Here is a 20,166-nt window from a genome sequence, read left to right on the forward strand (position 1 = left end):
TTGTTATTTCGCCTTGTTGAATTCTTCCCTTCACCAATACATAATGACCTTCTTTGCCTCTTCTGATAAGTTCTGCCTTGAAGTCCACATTGTCTAAAAATAAGTAGCTACTCCTGCTTGTTTTCAGGTTCTTGTTGCCTGGAAAAATTGTTTTCCATACTTTGATTTTTAGTGGATAAATTTTTTTAATTAAATGTGTTCCTTGTATGCAACATACCTTTAGATTTTGGTTTTTGGTCCAGTCTTCCAATCTGTGTCTTCTGGTTGGGGAATTGAGACCATTCACGTTGATAGTTACTACTGAAAGGTATTGACTTCTTCCTGTCATTGCATTATTTTCCTGTTGCTGATTTCTTTTTCCCTCTTAACTGTTCATCTTACCTGATGTATTCATTTATTTCACTGAACTTTCTGGCATTGTATGATTCATTGTCTCTTTCTAGTATATCCTTGAGAATTTTTTAGATTGCTGGTTTGGTGGTCATGAATTTCTTAAGGTGCTCTCTGTCACAGAAATTACCTTATTCCTCCATCAGATAATTCTGCAGGATAGTTGGATAGATCATTTTGTAACATATTAGTCTGGGTTGGAAGTTGTTTTCTCTTAGGGATGAAATACTTCATTCTAAGCTCTCTTGGCCTTGAAGGTTTGTGTTGAGAAGTCTGCTGTAATTCTAATGGGTTTACCTTTATAAGTGGTATTTTGCTTTCCTCTAACAGTTTTTAACATTCTGTCCTTATTTTGGGTTGCTGGGATATTGACTATGATGTTTCATGGGGAAGTTCTTTTTTGATTATGGCTAGAGTCCTATATGCCCTGCTTACCTATGTGTTAATTTTTTTCCCCATACTTAGAAAATTTTTTGTGATTTTTTTCTGTGAACAAATTCATGCCATCTTCTGATTTCTTACTAATTCCAGTTAATCTGATGTTTGTCTTTTTTGCATCATTCAGCAGCTGTTGGATCCATTTTCCACGATCACTTGTTTTTAAGGCATTGTTATTATTTAGTCACCTACATCAGCCCTACCTTCTAGTTCTCATGCTCTTTTCACATTGGCCACTTCTGCTGTTCCTACTTTCAGTAGAATCTTTTTTCTGTGTGGTACCTTTTAATGAATTCTAATTCTTTACTAAATTGATAATTTGTGTTTTACATTGTTTTGTTTAGCTCAGCTAGCTTTTCGTTAGTGTCTTCATTAAACTCATTGATCATTTTAAGTCCATTGCCTGTTCAGTTATTTCATCTTTGAGCTCACCTAGCACCTTACTGTTACAGATTTTTTGGGTGTCCTCTTTTATCATTTCGTGTAATTTAACTGTTTGGTTTTGATTTCCTCCTCATCAATGCCCTATACTTCCCTTTTTAAGTGATTTGGGAGCTTTTATTATTTTTTTGCCTTGTTTTCTCATGTTTCTATTTTTGTGTGTATGCTAAGACTTGAGGGCCAGTTAAAGTGAAAGGTTGAAGTCAGTTAAAATGGAAAGACTTTGTTGCTAGTATGGAGATCTCTTTACTTAGTGTCTGCCTTCTAGTTACATGTTCTGGGCATGGCTAACTGGGGCCTTTGCATCTGTTCCAATATATGACCTCCTTTGTTATTTTAGGGATGGGAAGGTGACCTGAAATTTGTCTAGCACCCAGTTCTCCAGAAACCGATGTAATGTTGTTGATACAAAAGGAAACCAGATATTAGCATATAGTGAAAACTAATTCATAGCAACAACTAGCAATAGCAAATAAATTAGCAGTAATAGTAAAGTCAAAGATAAAGTGGATATTGACATACCATAAGAACTAATAAAAGCTACCTTAACAATAGAAAAGAGATCTGTAATAACCTAGAGACAAAGACAAACCAAATATTGACATGTAGTAAATAGCTACAAAATGCAACAATTATACCACCATTAATAATAGAAAAGAACTCAACAAATATTTCATAGAGTCAACTAAATATCTAAAAATTAATAAATCTTAGTAGTAGTACTAATAAAAATGGAAGGGGTAAGGGAGTAGGAAAAGAAAGTAAAATTTGGAAAATAAAGAAAAGGAAAATGAGAAGGAGGAGACAAAACTAATATAAAAAATTCAATTATAGAGTAAAAGAAAATTAGTAGAATTAGATGAAAGTAACAAAAAAGAACTAACAAAAGAAGGAAAAAAAACAAAGTAAAGTTTAAAAAATAAGAAGCAAAGACAAAACACTGAACCCAAAAAAACCAGCACAGGAAAAGAATCCAAAAATTTCCTCTGTGTTTTAATGATTGTTTTCTTCCATGGCCTGGGAGAGGGATAGTGAGTCACTACTAAGTCCTCTTTTGTTTTCACACTCACTTTATGGACAAACAGACAGGAGTTATCCTGCCTGCCTTGCCTGCTAGGAGTGGTCAGTCAGTGCTGTCTGTTCGAGCGTTGTATTCACTCCATCTGTTCCCTGTTTCTGTGTTTCTGTGCACTCCAAGTCACTGTTTTCTCCACCTTGTTTTATGGCCTGTCGATTTTTGATGTGCCTCCCCTTCTCCAGAGGCCCCTCTGTTTGTGCACCCCAGGCTGTGGTAACTGTCCAAGCCAAGGCATTTCCCTGATCACTATGACAGATGGGGAAAGCAAACAGACTGCTGAGCTCTGTGGTTCATGCAGGCATCAGGGCAGGACAGGGGTTGGGGTGGGGGTTCATTTAGTGTGCTGCATTTAACAAAAGCACTTTCAGACCCAGCCCCTTCCAAAACCCATGTGCTACTGGCCTGATTTCTTACCACAGAGGATAGATTCCTGGTGTCTTTCCTGGCCTGAGCTTAAATATCTCAGGGTGTCTCTGTTGTAGCCTAAACTCTATCTGTAATTGTCTCTTGTGGCCATTTTCTAACCAGTCACAGAGGTAGGGTGACCCCAGAAACTCTGAAGTGTAACTGTTCTGTGACTTCTGATTCTTGGAGTAGCTCAGTTTTAAATGATTAACCCCTTCTCAAAATGGATCCAGATTAATCACTTTGAAATATGGCAGGCACTGCAATAGAGTGCTTCTCCAATTCTATCCTGGAAGGATTTACTTTCTGAGTAAAAGTCCGGGCTGCTTTTGCAGTTTATAATAATGATGAGCTTTTCATAGGGCTCCAGCCCAATCCATTGTTCTTCCCTGGGTCTGCCAAACCTCTCCAGGTTTACCTTGTATTTACAGAGACAGATTTCCATTCCTGGAAGCTGGGCTTAGTGTTCCAGTGTGCATCTTTCTTTTCCCTGCTTTGTCTTCCAGTTCTTTAGTTTCTTTGTGATTCTTAGTTTTCTTATTGGCTTTCTTTTTTTCTCTCTCTCTCTTCACTATTGTTTTCCAGGTGTTTTTTGTTGTTGGTTTTTTGTTTGTTTTTTGTTTTTGTTTTTTGGTACCAGGGATCGAACTCTGGACCTTGCAATTGCAAGGCAGGTGACAGAACCACTGAGCTAAATCCCTGGCCCTCCAGTGTTTTAAGTCCATTTCCTGGAGAGACTATGATGTGTGGCTAGGCTCTACACTGCCATCTTCCTTCTCCTTCTTTTATACATAATTTCTTCAGAGTCTTTATGGAAGGAATGTTTTGTTTCATTTTGTTTTGTTTTTTGAGGTTTTTTTGGTACTGGGGATCAAACTCAGGACCTTGTGCTTGCCCGGCAGGCACCGGAACCACTGAGCTAAATCCCTGGCCCTGGAAGGAATGGGTTTTATCCATCTAATTTCCCCAGATTTCAAAAATTTTCTGCTATAATTTCATTGAATGGGTTTTCTTTGAATTAACTTGTATTTCTTCACCCTCCTCAAGCCCAATGATTCTTACATTTGGTCTTTTACAGTTGTTCAAGAACTCCTCCATTTTCTATTAATTCTTACTCTTTTTTCTTTATTACTGACTATTCTAGTATATCCATCTTGTTTTAAAGCCCTGATATTCTTTCTTCTGTTACATCAAGCCTACTGTTGAGAAATTAAAGTGAATTCTTATTTGACCAATTGAGGTTTTCATTTCCAGGATTGCTGTTTGGTTCTTTTTCAGAACTGCAATTTCTTTACTAAAATGGTCTTTCATATCCTGGATTGTCTTCTTCAATTCATTCAGGTGCTTATTTGTATTTCTTTGAGTGTACTGATCATTCTAATAATTGATTAATGGTCATTAGTATCTTCCCTGGTGTCATTTACATTTAATTATCACCTTTTAAATTCTTTTCTGGAATTTCATTATTTCAACATTGATGGTATCAGTTATAATTCTGGGAGGCATCTTGTTGCCTTTTTTCCTCATGATTCTTGTGTTTTAGTGTTGAGGTTTGCAGATCAGTTGGGATGGATATTTCTATGGCTATTGTGCACAAGTTCTTTAAGTAAGTGGCTTTCTCTTTGTATTGTGCCCTAGGCTGTTGTTGTATGTCTCAGCATGAAAGCACCCACTCAACCTATTCAAAGTGCTAGGGTCAATCCCTAGTACTGCTCTGTAATGAAAGAATGACTCCCAGTAATACCAACATGTAAATAACCAACCATATTTTAACATAACTAAACTTGTTTTAAAAGTTTTCTACTATTTCACTAACCCAGAAAAAGGAGAGTAGTAATGTATGATAGACTAGGGGGAAAAAGGAATTAATGATAATATTTATATATAAGAAAAAAGGGGGAGGGAAGAGATATGAAAGGAGAAGGAAAGAAAGAACATAACTAGAAAGTGAGAGAAGTGATATGGAGATGGAATCTACTTAACAAACTAACCAAACAAAAGCTAGAAAAGCCTGTGAAACAACCCTTCCTGTAGGAAAGCATGACCCTGCTCTTTACTGTCTGCTCTACTGTTTTCTCTGAATGTCTCTGAGCAGGGAGCAGGAGTTGGGCACACAGGGTCTGTACTATGCTAAGGTAAGAAGATGGCAGCACTCAGTCTTACACTGGTCCCTGCAGCAGTGCTCCCAGACTCAAACTCCTTTCCTACAAAAGCTCATGCATCTTGGCCCTTTTCCTGTCACAATATTCAAACTGCCGTTCTGCTTTGTTTTGTTGTGTTTTCTTCCCCTTCCTCTGGCAGAAGGCACTTGCTGCCAGCTGGATTTCATGCCATCTAGCTACTGCACTGAGACATTCCCAGCCAGGAGTCCTGTCTTCTGTGAGCCAGCCACTAGAGTCTTTGCCTGTGTGGTATGATTTTAGTTTTCCTGTCACAGTACCATTCTCCATGGTCCAAGGTGACTCCTAGGGAGGATGCCCACTGCCTTCCTGGAGAGAAGTGCCTGCTGTGTTTTAGAGATACAACAAACATGAGAGCTTCTGTTCTCCCACACTGTATACCAGGACAACTTTAACTTCCTCTTACTGCCCTACCAAAGGGATGGTTCCTCTCCTCCCTTGAGCTGTCCTTTGTCCAGTGCCAGTGCACATGGTTTCTGTTACTTCACTTGTGTTTCTGGGTTGCTTGCTTCCTCAAGTTGCAATCCAGGGATGTCCTATGTTCCCTAACTATCTCCTCATGCAGCCATAGCCTTGTTGGTTTAGATGTATATCCTGGAGTAGCCTGTGAGCACTTCCATGGTGGATGCCTGTAATTCTTATTCATTTCTTTAAAATACTTAATATGAAATATTTCAACTCTATAAGGAGGTGTGTGGATGCAATATACTTTCTACCTAGCTTAACAGAGAAAATGGTACATACACAGTAGAAAGCTTGGTATACCTCTCACAAACACATCTTCCAGCTCCCTCAGCTATCTGGCATTTAGCACTCATCCTCAGAAATTCTTTATATTGAAAATTACATGATCCCACCAATATGTACACATTTTATGCTTTTGATGTGTCAGTTACAATAAATTTAATTTCAAAATAAAAATGTGACGCTTTTAATATGAAAACATGCACAGTTGCTGCACATACTCCCATTTTGGAACTCGTCAATATTGTACACTGACTTTATCACAGTATAATTCATATTTACTTGGTTTCTTTCCAGACAACATTTTTTCTTTTTCATTGATACATGTTTGCTGGACATAATAATTACATTCATCTTGGGGAATTATTGCGTGTACACATGGCATCTTAATCATTTTCACTGTCCTTTCCCCTCTCTGCCCTCCCATCTCCCCCAGCTTCAGACCCTCTTCCCGTCTCTAAAGTCTTCTCCCTCTTTCCTATCCTCTTTTATTTTACTCGTTAAATTACTTACAGTTAGCTTTACATCTTACAGAAAGATCATCACTAAAACTTTGAAGTATGATTTTTTAAAAGAAATTCTTTATAGGCCTTATATAATATTTATTTATATCAACAGTATATAGTATTATTTTGCATGTATTTAAACTTCGTATAATGTATGTTGTAACATATTTTATATGGTCATCTGGAACCTTTTTTCTCTACCTTATCTTTTTAGTTCTTAACATTTCAGTTGAGATATTTCTACCATTGTCAGTTAGATAAATGATTCTCAATGCCACTGTGCATTACTGTGGAATAGTGTTTTTCCCCTAAAATACAAGTTAAAATGGCTTAGATTGAAAAATGTTATGGAAAAAATTAATGTATAATGTAGTGTATAAATGAAACATTTGTTTCATTTCAGGTTTAATATAACGTATCCTCTTGTGCTTGTTCCCTGCCTCTTCTCCCCAGATCATCAACAGTAGATAAAGAAGACAAAAATATGTCAGGCCACAAATGGTAAGTAATTATTTTGGCTCTTATAAATTGGAATAGTCATAAGGTGGAAATCACATCATTTATGTTCAATAAATGTCTATTTAATGGAAAATCAGGAGACATGTTAGCAGTGAATAACTTGTTAGCCCTTCTTTAGTGGTAAGTATACCCCAATTCATTATCCCTACTAAATATGGAAGAATGAAAACTAAGCAAAAGAATTATAAATTCTTGTCTAATGGGTAGTTTATAAAAATTCACTAATGTATAACTTTTCTCTTGCAAGTTTAATGATGAATATTTACTACCTTTTTTCTAACTTAATGAGTTGATGTATTTTTATCATGATCTTATTTATAACTCCCATCATTACAGACATAAGGGAATTTTATGTAGGGTAGCAATGAAATAGAATGATTCTATAATCAGATACTACTCAGACTTATTTAATTTATAATGCATTACTTCAGCTGTCACAAATACTAAAAAACTACTTGTTGGAAATGTGTCATACTGAGTAAAGTAGATATAATCAATGTTAGTTCTGTCACGTATGTGCCTGTAACACATAGAAGCAGCGTATAAAACCTCTTATAAGTTCCAGAGCTCTTCAGGTCATGTGTCTAAGCCCTTGTACACATGAATCATCAAGCAGGCAGATTTTTATCAAGTTTTACCTTCTTTAATTTGCGTGATGAAAAACATAGTACATTCACTTCTGGGTGCAGTTAATTAAAACAAGAAGCTTTTTAATTTTTCCAGTCTCATTAGAGAAGCATTCGGGCCCAAGTCTTCTGTGATATCAAATGTCAAACTTAAGAGAATTTTTGAAATATAATGAGTTTTTAAAGTAATTAATAAGTGGCTAAGCGATGGCATTTCCCTAAGTATACCCATCTGACAGTCATCTAAGTGTTAGCAGACATTTGTTTTTATGGGTATGGGCTGGCTTTATCTTGTGACCATCATAATGGCTGTCATATTCTGGGAAGAGGCTCAGATGAGTAATAGTCACTCATCTAAGAGCCTGGAAGGCCCAAGGAAGTACACCCTTTCCCAAACTCTCCCAGTTACTCCACTTCATGGCTTGTGCTGAAATGAAGGGCTGCAGAATGCATTGCAGTGAGCACTGGACTGTAATTTAAAGGCCTGGATTTTAAGCAAGATTCTTAACCATTTGAAATATAAGATTTCTCATTTTTTAACTGATAGGGGCTAGAAGGTGTTCACCAGATGTCTTAAAGTCCCTCTCCCTTTTTTTTTCAAATTTGAATTTTTTTCCTGTCAATCTATGATCACTGGGGGGGGGGGAAGGATGTAACTAAAAAATTCATTCTACACCTTATTCTTGAGAGTCCCATTCTCAAGAGAATCCACAATCTTGAGGATGGATCTTTCCAGTCTTTTTTTTTTTGGTATTAGGAATCAAACTCAGGACCTTGCACTTGCCAAGTAGGCACAGTGCCACTGAGCTACATCTCAGCCCAGTCCTAACAATCTTTTAGCAGGTGTGTTAGTCAGCTTTCACATTGCTGGGCCCAAGTACTTAACATCATAACTTAAAGGTTAAGAGAGGTTTAATTTGGCTCACAGTTTCAGAGAGTTCAGCCCATGATCGGCTGGTTCAGCAGAGCTAGGAATAGCACCAAAGAGGAAGGAGCCAGGGAACAGATACAGTACCTAAGGTCACACCTCCAAGGCCCACCCAGGTAGCCCAGAAGTGTGCTATACTAACCCCTTGCTGGCTCCCGAGCCAATCAAGTTGACCTGTCACATGTACGTATTACATCAAGAGATTATCTTTTATATAAATGTTACACATATTTTTGTCTTATTTTCTCTGATATGAACTCATTATTTAAGTATTTCAATAATGCAAATAGAGATAAAGTAGATCATGAAAGTCTCCCATAATCCTACCCTTCTTACCAAAGATAACTATTGTTAAGGAAACATCTGAAATGCTGGCATTTTAATAAAGTATAAATCGAAAATTATAAATTTAATCAAAAAGTAAATGAAAGAACATAAATCATCCCATTTAGAGATACTGTTATTTTTATCTAGTGGTATAAAGCAACTCATGGACATCTAGGGAGGTGTTGGGCAGAGGTGGAATGAAGTGCATATCTGCAGAGGAGAGAGGTCTGGGGACCTCTGTGGACCTTTGGAGCTGGAATCTCTGACCAAGGAAGGTGTAGGTAGAACAGAGAGTAAAGAATACCAACAGCAAGCTTACTGTGAGCACTTGGGGCACTCTGGTCACTTTCAGAGAACTCCATTTCATTCTCAGTTTTATTTCTGATTTCATCTTTGTATTCTTTGTGGTTTGCTCTTCACTGTGACCTTCTTGAAGAATAAGCCATTCTATCCATATTTTAAGCATTTATATTGAAAAATTTAAAGTTTTTAGCATCAGAAATCTGTTTTTTTGTTTTTTGTTTTTTAAAATTTTTATTAGTATGTGTTTGCAGTACATAATGATTACATTCATTGTAGAGAATTGACCCATGTACATAACATATATAAACTCTTGCCAGGGATTTAGCTCAGTGATTCCACCACCTGCTGTGCAAGCGCTAGGACCCGAGTTCGATCCCCAGTACCAAAAAAAAACACCAAAAAACAAAAAAAACCCCACAACTATATAAATTCTTTTTTTCTCTTTTCTTCTACCCCCTTTTATTTTTCCAGCATCAGATTCATTTTTTTATCTTATAACACCTTATAATTATCATATATATAGATTGAGAACTAGATTAATAGGCCAAAGAATTTATAAAACATATAAGATGATTTTAATAGATACATTGTCCACTCTGGATTATGATACCTTTTTTCCTCTCTCTTTTTTCCTGTTAATCTGTCTTTTATTTCATCCATATATATGTGGATTGTTTTTTTATATAAAAGAAATCATGTAATATTTAAACTTGTGTTAACAGATTTTAAATTTTCGTCTAGTGGTATTATCTGTCTTTTATTTCATACATATGTGTGTATTGAGTTTTTCATATAAGAGAAACCATGCGATATTTAAGTTTGTGTTAACAGATTTTAAATTTTTATTTACTTTTTTAATTGTGGTAAGAACAATTAACATGAGATCTCTGCCCTTTTAACAAATTTTTGTATGCATGATACAACACAGTACAGTAACTAGAGGTATGGTGCTGTGCAGCAGATCCCTAAAACTTATTTGCTTACATAACTCAAATTTACATGCCCACAGGTTCCCCTTTCTCTCTTTGCCCAGTCTCAGCCACAATTCCTACTTCCTGATTCTGAGTTTGGCTATTGTGAACTCCTCTACCAGATTTTAAGTGTGCTATTTTTTCACCCCTTATCTCTTTTCCTGCCATCTCCTCACTGTTGGCTTGATGGTGGAGTCGAGAGGGTGTTAGTGTCTGGCCTTATCCCTGATTTCCCTGGGGTGCTTTGAGCCAGTCACCTGGCCTCTTTGGCCCTATTTTCTCCATCTGCAAAAGAATCATGTGCAACCTGTTAATATCTAAATACTCTTCAAGGTTTAGTTTCTCGGTTTCCTAAAAAAAAATTCTATCTTTCCTTATTCTAACTTTTAAGATTTTTGAGTCAGAAAGAGTTGATTGACTTTCTTGGTGTGAGGACCACATAGAAGTATTTACACTTTTATTAATGCTGTAAATATAAATGTATGCTGGAAAGTCAGGGTTAAATAAATGCTTTTATACTGTAATATCAATATTTATTAAATTCATGAATAAAATAGCTCTTTAAATGTTTTTAGTGGTTATTCCTGGGACTTACAGGATCGATATGCTCAAGATAAGTCGGTTGTCAATAAGATGCAACAGAAGTACTGGGAAACCAAGCAGGCCTTCATTAAAGCCACCGGGAAGAAGGAAGATGAACATGTTGTTGCCTCCGATGCAGACCTGGATGCCAAGCTAGAGGTGAGCTTACAGCTCTCCATACCTTGCTGGAATCAGCTCACCTGGGTAGGCCTAGGTGTGCTTTGTATTTGAAAATGAGGAGCATCTAGGATCAGGGAAATTCAATCCCAGCACATCAACAAATTGTCATGTGACCACTACCATACCTGGGTTAATTTGTTCTTTAAGCACATAGTTGGAATGTATGGCCTATGGTAAATTTCTAATAAATGCTGAATAAAATTAATGCAATCAAAGAGCTGCTACTAGTGATATCTGAGAAATCAGAATTGGAAGGTAGACGAGACCTAGACAAAACTTCTAATGTTCAGATTTCCCAATGAGAGATGGACTCACTCTGATAGTATCAATGCCCTGTCCAATGAATCTGGGTTACTCTTGCACCTGCTGGTTGTTGTAACTTTGGGAGAACTACCCAGTTTCTCTTATCTTCATTTCCTTACAGCATAAAATGGAGATAAGAATGATTACTTATTGTGACTACTATGAGTGCTAAATTACATAACTAGAGTGGTGGCTAATATTATTGAGTGCTTATGTCCCGGGGACTATTCGGCATGACTTCTATACATTACCTCTGATATTTAGCAAAGCTCCTGACATACCCAGCTCCTGCTGCCCAATCCTGGGTTTCCTCCCCCAACACATACACTACTATCTCCAGCCATAATGACTCATTCTCAGTGCTCAGGCTACAACCAGGCAAGCTCACGTGTATCAGAGCTTTTCCTGTGGTCTGACTGGCCACTTTTTCTCCAGATCTTACCTTTACCAGCTCCTTCTCATAGTTCAAGTCTCAGGCTAATGGTACCCTGCAAAAGCCTTACCTCACTATGCTGTTTCAAGTCACATTATTTACCTCTCGTTCCCCACCCACACCACCCCATTCACTAACATACAACCTTGTTTTATTTTGTTCAGAGTTTTCATCTCTGGTTAAATTGTTTTAGGTGTTGATTTGTTTGCCTGTCTTCTCTCCACCAGAAGTTCAAATTCCATGTTAGTCTTAATCACCACTGTGTCCCAGCCAGTCGCACAGTACACATTCAACAGGTACTAAGTAAATAACTGCATATGTTCATGCAGTTACTATTAGTTCTCAGCCCTTTCTTTCCTTCTGTAATTGGAAGTTTTGAAATAGAATCTGAATTGGACAGGAATGTTCTAAAGAAGATTCTACTATAGAAAAAAGTAGACTCAAGAAACTTCTGTACTGATTTTTGCACTTGAATGGTGGTTTAAATCATTGTTACGTGAACTGTGTGTGGTGTTGAGTGTATGTAATCACAACACTTGGTAGGCTGACACTGGAGGATCTCAAGTTCAACTCCTACCTGACTTACCTAGCAAGACCCTGTCTCAAAAGTTAAGTGAATGAATGAATGATTTAATGAATTAATGAATGAATGGGCTGGGGATGTAGCTCAGTGTGAAGTTTCTGGGCTCAATTCCTAATACCTTCCCCGCAAATTAATGTAAGTTATATATATTTATATTTTCATATCTTATAGCTTTTTAATTTTTTACAAACCAGTAAATGCAAGCATTAGTCTAAAAGTAATATAATATGCTACTTACTACTAAGCTAAACATTATATTTGCATATAGGCTTTTACTGAACCAGCCACACTCTAACCCAGATAGCTGCTGTCCTAGACACATGGCATCCAAAGAACTTATCTGTGACTAATAATTTTACCCATGATAGGGGTTTCTGTTGTTTCTTAATACTGATGTTGAAATTTATAGAGAGCGCTGATTTCATCAATAAAACATGAAAGTGATATGCAAACCATATGATACCATTTTATACTGAGTTATTCCATGGAAGACTAACTTATAAACCAAAACCTTTTACTGTGCTGGCCCAGAAGATTGTGTGCCCTGCTTTACTTATGGTCAGATTCTCTTGCCACCCATTGGGAAGTTGATGTAGAAATGTTGTGCTGATTGCCAGATGTGGTAATACATACCTGTAATCACATCACTCTGGGAGACTGAGACAGGAGGATTACAAGTTTGACCTCCTGGGCAACTTAGTGACTTAGTGAGACCTTGTCTCAAAATAAAAAATTAAAAAGGCATTAAGGATATAGCTCAGTATGAAGGCCCTAGGTTCAATCTGTACTACCACAAAAAAATGTGGTAAGTTTTAGTATTTATCCACATTGCTTATTAATTAGGTCATTTTTTTCAAAAACATCTCCATGGTTCAAGAACAGAAACCCATCAATGAAGATGACAGTCTCTGAATGGCTACCAGGGCAGAGTAGACTGTCTTGATGATAAGAAATGCTTCTTATTTTGCTTTGGGTATGGTTATGTAACTGTATACAATCATCAAAACTCACAGAACTGAACACTCCAAACCTGTGCATTTTATTGCATTTAACTTATATCATAATTTTTTTAATTGAAAAATAATAGTAGAAAAGCTCCGTGCTCCTGTATTCAAGAATTAAAATCAGAACCTCCTGGTAGTCTGTGACTCAAAATACTGATTTTCTAGGAATAGATTCAGATTGCTGATTTTTGTTTTGTTTTTGCGGTAAAGAGTATTGGTTTTCTTATCTAGATAGATCAAGGATGCAGTTTAATAAATTAGTAAATTCATATTCTTCATGACCAAGTTTTATTATATTAAATGTTCTTAGCATTGGTTTGTCATCTTTTAAGTATAGATGCATGCATCCACTTTTATTAGATAATTCAGTCATATTGATAATGAAGCAGACTATCTGTTTTCACTCAAGTATTGAAGCTTTATGATACAGAGGCATAATTTCTTCATCCATGTGGCCAGTAAACCAGAGGGAGAGGAAGAAGGAAAATCTTGCTTTGCCTCACTGAGAGGCTCTGCAGAGACAATGTGTTCGTCTGCTAGATTTTCTTGTTGATATCAGCCTGTGTCTCTGAGTCTGTGGACAGAGGGAAGATAAAGTATGAAGTCTGTTATGTTAGCTTTCCATCACTGTGACTAGTACCTGAGATAAATCAAGATATAAGAGGAAAAGGTTTATTGTGTCTTACAGTGTGAAAGGTTGAAGTTTATAGTCTCTTGGCCGTGCTGCTTTGGGACCTGTGAAGAAGCAGTACATTATGTCCGAAGTGTATGGCAGAGGAAATATGTTCACCTGGTAGGGGCCAGGAAGCAAAGAGAGAAAGAGGAACGAGCAGTGTCCCAACATCCCCTTCAAGGGCACCTTCCAAGACCTAACTTCCTTCCACTAGGCCACACCCCCTAAAAGTTCCACCATCTTCTAATAGCGCTCCACGCTGGCATCTGAATCTTTGACCTATGGGTCTTCAGGGGACATTTAAGATTCAAACCATAACATCTGCTCTATCTTTATTGAGCTCTCTTGGTTTATTAAGCAAAGAATGAGACCACCATGAGTTAAAATCTAGTTAAATTCCCTTCAATAGAGTCCCACCTGCCTTTCCCCTCATTTTCTCTAATATGGCCATCGTATGGCATTATGTTTTTTCTCTGTATATTTTATGAAATCATTAGGAAAATAAATAGTGATGTTTGCTTCTAGCTAAGCACCATTGTACCAGATGTCTTCCTAACAGACAGAACATTCAGCTGATTGATTTTTGTTTGCTTTATTCAGTTGTTTAAGCATGCCATAAAGTACATTAGGATCACAAAGTAAGTTAATGTCATCTTTTAAATATGATGTTTGTTTGACAGATCCTCCATTTAAAAAAAAAAGACAGCAGGTGGTAACGGGAATAAATTAGGTTACAAATGAATGTCAGGTCTCTGGTTTACCAAACCCTCTAATTGGGCCCTTCACTAGGTCTTCTGTTTCTCAGCTATTATTTCAATAGTCTGGAAGAAGTAATTGTTCTATATATTTTACTTTAGATCACAGAGATGGTGAATTCCAATAAGAATAGAAACAAAGGAGGATATTTAAATGAATTGGTCAGAGTCTTTGTATAGTTCATAACATAACACCAACACATTTAAACACATGATCTTGTTTTTAGTGGACAAATCAAATGCTATGGTTTTGTTCAGTATGATTATTTTTTATTGTGCTGCTTTATGTTTTATTTAGCATTTTGTTTGTATTTTTATTACAGCTATTTCACTCAATCCAGAGAACCTGTTTGGACTTGTCTAAAGAAATTGTACTTTATCAAAAGAGGATATGTTGTAAGTATGCCATAAGTATAACTATTGATCAAATACAGAATTAAAGAAGAGCAAGATATTTTGCCTTACTCTATATTTAATATATTAGGAAACTATTTAGAGGAGTTTGTCTTTGCTCTTTAAGCCAAGAGGAAGGTCTCTAAAACTGTTACCACTAATTTGTGTTTACCTTTCAAAACAAGTCATGTATTAGGAGAATTTTATATTGGCCCTCCCATAGATAGAGACATACCATTTATTTTCCCAGTTATGAAAATATTTTCTCAGTTTTATATCTTAGGCCTTTTAATACAGAGTTCTAGTTGGCTCTTGTACGTCCGTCCAATTTTGTTCCATTTAAACTGGTCAAGTGTTATATACATGCACCATGTCCACACAACTAATGTGAACGTTATGTACGGCAAACGTCCAAAAAAAAAAAAAGGAAGAGTGCCTTGGTTACTTTTCTCGTTGCTGAGACAGACTACCCAACACCCACAGTTAAAGGAGAAAAGGTTTGGTTTACAGTTTGTAGAGGTTTCAGTCCATAGTTGACTGGCTTCGAAGCAGGGTGGCACATGGCAGAGGGCAGTCGCAGAGGAGAAACAGTTCGTGGCACCCATAGAGTAGCAAAAGCAACAAGGGAACCTTAACAGTGTCTCTCTGTCCCTTTTATCTTATCCAGACTACCAGGATTAGGGTGGTGTCAAACCAATTAGTGTACTGGCTTAGTAATGACACACTCTTAATCCCAGCATCCTTGAGCCTAGCATTGCACCATGAATCAATTCCAGCATCACGCACACTCTAGATCTGCCACTTCATGACTGCAGGAGGCTTTGGGGGACATCTAAACACAAGCCATAACAAAGGGGATCAAGAAATGAGTGGAGGGGAAGGGATGAATAGAAGGAATGAAAATGTGTTATGTACGTGCAACGTATTCCCACGAGGAATGTAAATATTATATACTACACACATGTACTAATGAACTAAAATTTTTTTAAAAAGAAAGAAAATGGTCAAGTGAAGAAATTAGACACATAATTAATTCATTGATAAAACTTTGCTGACAGTACTTTCTCAAGAAAATTTCTTACATTAGACATTGGGTTACTAGGGAATAAGAGCTTCATATGGTTATCTTGTCTTAAAAGCAATACTGACAAAGTATTTCTGAAATACTAAGTAGAAAGTTATATGTTAATATGTTTCAAACTTCCGTTTGGAGGTCATTTTAACAGTATAATTTCTATCTAACACTAGAATATAGGAAATCTTTCTATTATTGAATGCTATGAAATCTCTTTCCCAAGTCACAAGTTAACGTTTGGTCATTTTTCTAAATTAGTAATATTTTTATTAAGATAAATATTTTAGAAAAGTCCCAAATCATAGGACTTACAGGGAGAACCTTGTGAATTACCTATGTTAATATGTACTAAGTGTTTGCACTAAGATGTCTCTAGAGCTGTAGCTCCAGGGTCTGTGAGCGAGCCGAGACATGTGACACACATCCCCCAGCGTTTCCCTGTCCATCTAGTCAGCCTTGAATACAATCTGCTTTGTCTCCTGAGTAGCTTTCAGCTTCTCCTCTCACTCCATCCTCCCTGCACCACCCCAGTTCAGGCCCTACTCTCCCTCTCTCACTTGGTCTGCTAACTCAGCTCCCTAATTGAGCATCCTGTTTCTCCACCTCAGGCTCCTCCAGCCCATTGTCAGCACTGCAATCAGAGTATACTTTTAAACCTGATCAGATCACACCTTTGCTTAAACTCTGTGTTTGGGGAATGATTGGTCCAGTTCTCTTTTGCTATAGTCACCATGCTGCTAATACCATAAAATAAATCATTTTTTCTTTTATGGTAGAAAACAAAAAGATATTTATAAGATTGGGACTGTTATTTTCTAAGTGACATGAAGTCCAGTGTGCCCTATTTTTATTAAATAAAGTAAGTAAGTAAAAAGGGAAGAAAAGATAGAGGCCTGCGGATTTTTTGTAGTGATTCTCTGAAGAGAAATGATGCTTACCATTTATCTTAATGTTTGTAAACCAGAAACCCAGAAAGACCTTACCCCTCAGTCACCTCAGATTAGTTAATAGATATATGATTAAACACACTCAAAGCTCACGATCATCTTGAAAACATGGGGTTACATGTATTGGCCTAGTCATTTGGTTGGGCCAGCAGAATTAGCTTTGGTTGTCAGTGAGGCCTCTCGTACCATCCAGAAGCTCATGTGAGCCATGCCATTGTGGGGCACTGGGGGCGGGGGGAGTTCTTCCTACTTAGACTGAACGGGATCCCAACTTTGATAGAGGATTAAAAATAGTATAGTTAAGTGAGAGTGTTGCTATGCAGCTGTCAAAGAAAAGAAATGAGGGAAATTTCTATGAAGTGAAAGGAAGTGATTTTGAGGATACAATCTTAAGTGACAGAAGCCAAGCACATCGGTAGCCTGTTGCCTTTCCAGCACAAGGTGGGTGGGAAGGAGTGGGAATAAAGTAAGACATAAATGCAGAAAAAAGAAGGGGACACACACACACACAAATACATGTAGTCTGCTCATTGTGCTAAAGAAATACAGAAGAAAAGATAACCGGAAGCTAAGAAGACCGAATGTCAGTGGGGTGGGCACAGAGCCTGTGCAGGAGTGTGGGAGAGGGGGAGGGTAGGGGGAGGGTGGGATGACCAGGGACAGCAGGGAGCTGTATCTCACTGAGCTCCCTTCAGACAGCTCTGACTCCTCAAACCATAGTCATGTTCTACGTCCTCCAAAAAATACTAAATACCCACCAGGACACTGACATGGGAGAGTCTGAAATGGAATACAAATAGTGACAAATGGTCTAAATGGCAGTACAAATGAATAACATCCCCACATTGACAAGAGAGGGAAGAACTAACCTTCATAATTTTTAAAAGCCAGAATTTTGACTGAATAGTAAGCTGAAGCATGAAGAGAAATCGATATGAAAAACTGTACTTTAGTTATTATAGTTATTTCTTATGGGCTAAAGTTAGAAATTCTGAAACTACTTTATGTGCATACTGAGGGTAAAAAAAATCAGGAAGTAAACATATTGTAGATGATGAGACCCTGGGTTCCCATTGTCTATAGTAGGAAGAAGTACAGGAAAAGGCTAGAATAAACATTGTGATGTTGCACTATACTCATTGTTTATATAGAGAAATATAGCTATACACAGATAGATGTATACAGAAATAAATACAGATGAATACATGTGTATGGCTAAGCGTACATTGAGATATTCCCTGCCTCTGTCAGCTGAGAATGCGTAGAAGCACCAGCACCCCATATCAGTGACACACCCAGCACTCAGATTTGTTTCTAAATAGATTTATTTCCCCACTCCTTGGAGAAGTGATTAGTTTCAGGGCTGGAGCAGGGAAAATTCAAGATAAGCCTGGAATATCTTATAATGCCAGAACATAAGGAAGTACTTAAAAATGAACAGGCTATGTTGAAAGGAGACAAAAGCAAGCTTGTGGTCAAAGCTGGTACAATTTGAGCAATAAAATAAATAATAATAGTATTGAACTGTGGCCCATAGAAAAAGTAATTACTCATTAAGTCTGTATAGAAATGATGGATGGATGAGTAGGTGGGTGGGTGGCTGGCTGGCTGGATGGATAGAAGGATGCCTGGATGGATGGGTAGGCTGGTGAAAGGGACAGCTGTTTCTTGTAAAATAACTCTAGTTATTAACTGTATTAAAAAAGAAAGAACCACTAAATCCCCATTAGGCAAAGACCACAGTAAGAATTGTGGCAGGTCAGAGTCACTAAAGAGTAACAATTAATGAGTGAAAATTTGAGGAGAAACTGGATATTTGCCAAATCTCATGTGTTCCCTCTTTAAGATTTTAATAATTACAAAAGGAAAAAACTGAACTTGACAGTAGAGAAACCCAGAAAATCCCACTTTAAACACGTGATAGAGGTCAGCATTCCCAGAGATAATTCACAGTGGTGATACCATGTATTCCTTGATGCCATACCCTGGGAATGACACTTCCCCCCTGTGGTGACCTTCCTCCAATCCAGAACCCCATGCTAATCATGATAAACTGGACAAACCCAAACTGAGGAGCATCCTACAAAATACTGCTAGAAAGTTGAATTATAAAAAAGAAGGTGTCAGTTTCTGAAAGACAAGAAAGAAGGAAGCACTGTCACGAATTAAAGGAGTCTGGGAAGACTCAGTATGTCAGTGTAATGTGGGACTTGAGACTAGATCCTCAGAAGAAGAAGGACATTCATGAGGAAAACTGGTAAAAATTCAAATGGGGTCTGTAGTTCAGTTGATGGAATTGCAGTGTTAATATCCTCATTTTGATCATTGCACCATGGTTACATAAGATGGAAATATGAGGGGGAGGTGGGAAAAGATACACAGGAATTCTGTATACTGTTTGTACCTTTTCTGAAAGTCTAACATTATTTCAAAGTAAGAGGTTTGATAAAAGTGTAAATTGGATCATATGGGTCTTGTTTTTAAAAGCCTCTAATAGAAGTTAAAGTAGAATCCAAACTCCCATACCATATCTTATAAATAGGACAGCTTATAAATAGTTTAATCAAGGTCTCCCATCACCTTTCCCTTCACCCAGAGTTATCTGAGGCCTTTTGTACTCACTGTGTTTGCTCTAATAATATCAAGAATGGTCCTTTCTTCTCATTCAGAGCGTAGTTTATTAGTCATCTGCTCTGAGATGCCTTCCCTGGCCACTCAGTCTAAGGCTGCTCCCAGTAACTCTTATTCTCATTGTTCTGTCTGGTATTTTTCTTTTGTGTGTTTTGCATTTGTGTTTAGGTGTGTTTTATTTTTTTATCCCCTGCCACTTAAATATAAACTCTCTTAAGAGCAGGATCCTCCTGTGTCTCGTTCATCACTGTATTCCCCATGGCAGGAGAGTGTCCAGTATATATTGGATCCATAAATCTGGGTTGAGTGAGTTAATGCTGCCGAATTAATTAGTTTCATAGTTATTTAGTTGCTTCTTAAAAAGGCACATCTGAAATCTCATCTGCAAATGTAAATAGGATTTTATTTGAATTTTAAGTGCTAATTAATTGAAATCTTGGTATAAGTAAAAATGTCTGATTTATCAGATACATGTATTCCACCTGAATTTTAAATTTCTACATATTAATTTCAATATTTGAATTTCTTAAAGAATGACCATCACTTCTCAAAGCTCAGCTGATAGAGCTTACACCTTTTTCACCGTGTTCTCAGAAGCATTACCAATTCATGAGCCAGTACTTCAAATGAAACCTGCTTGCCACCGAAGTTTAATCCTCAAGTACATAAACTGTCTAAAAATTATTTTAAATGTTTCAACCTACTTAGGTTCATTTAGGAAGGAGTACACTTTGCCAACTGTATAATCATT

At 37.2% G+C, this 20,166-nt stretch overlaps 1 protein-coding gene across 6 annotated transcripts in view; it reads left to right on the forward strand.

Annotated features, from left to right (window-relative positions):
* Positions 1 to 20,166, forward strand: part of Ica1 (islet cell autoantigen 1) — a 156,121-nt gene that overhangs the window by 18,646 nt on the left and 117,309 nt on the right. For 4 of the 6 annotated variants that reach the window (XM_013078877.3, XM_013078879.3, XM_013078878.3 and 1 more), the window contains exons 2-4: positions 6,636 to 6,683; positions 10,432 to 10,597; positions 14,693 to 14,765. In XM_013078877.3, the coding sequence (XP_012934331.1) occupies positions 6,667 to 6,683; positions 10,432 to 10,597; positions 14,693 to 14,765 (256 nt within the window). In that variant the 5' untranslated portion in view covers positions 6,636 to 6,666. Of the gene's footprint in view, positions 1 to 6,585; positions 6,684 to 10,431; positions 10,598 to 14,692; positions 14,766 to 20,166 lie in introns of all 6 variants that reach the window. The other 2 variants (XM_087204671.1, XM_021242890.2) reach the window with 1 other exon arrangement.

Source organism: Heterocephalus glaber, unplaced genomic scaffold, assembly GCF_053883595.1.
Source record: "Heterocephalus glaber isolate CG9 unplaced genomic scaffold, H.glaber_assembly_v1.0 deba00000546, whole genome shotgun sequence".
Lineage (NCBI taxonomy): Eukaryota > Metazoa > Chordata > Mammalia > Rodentia > Bathyergidae > Heterocephalus > Heterocephalus glaber.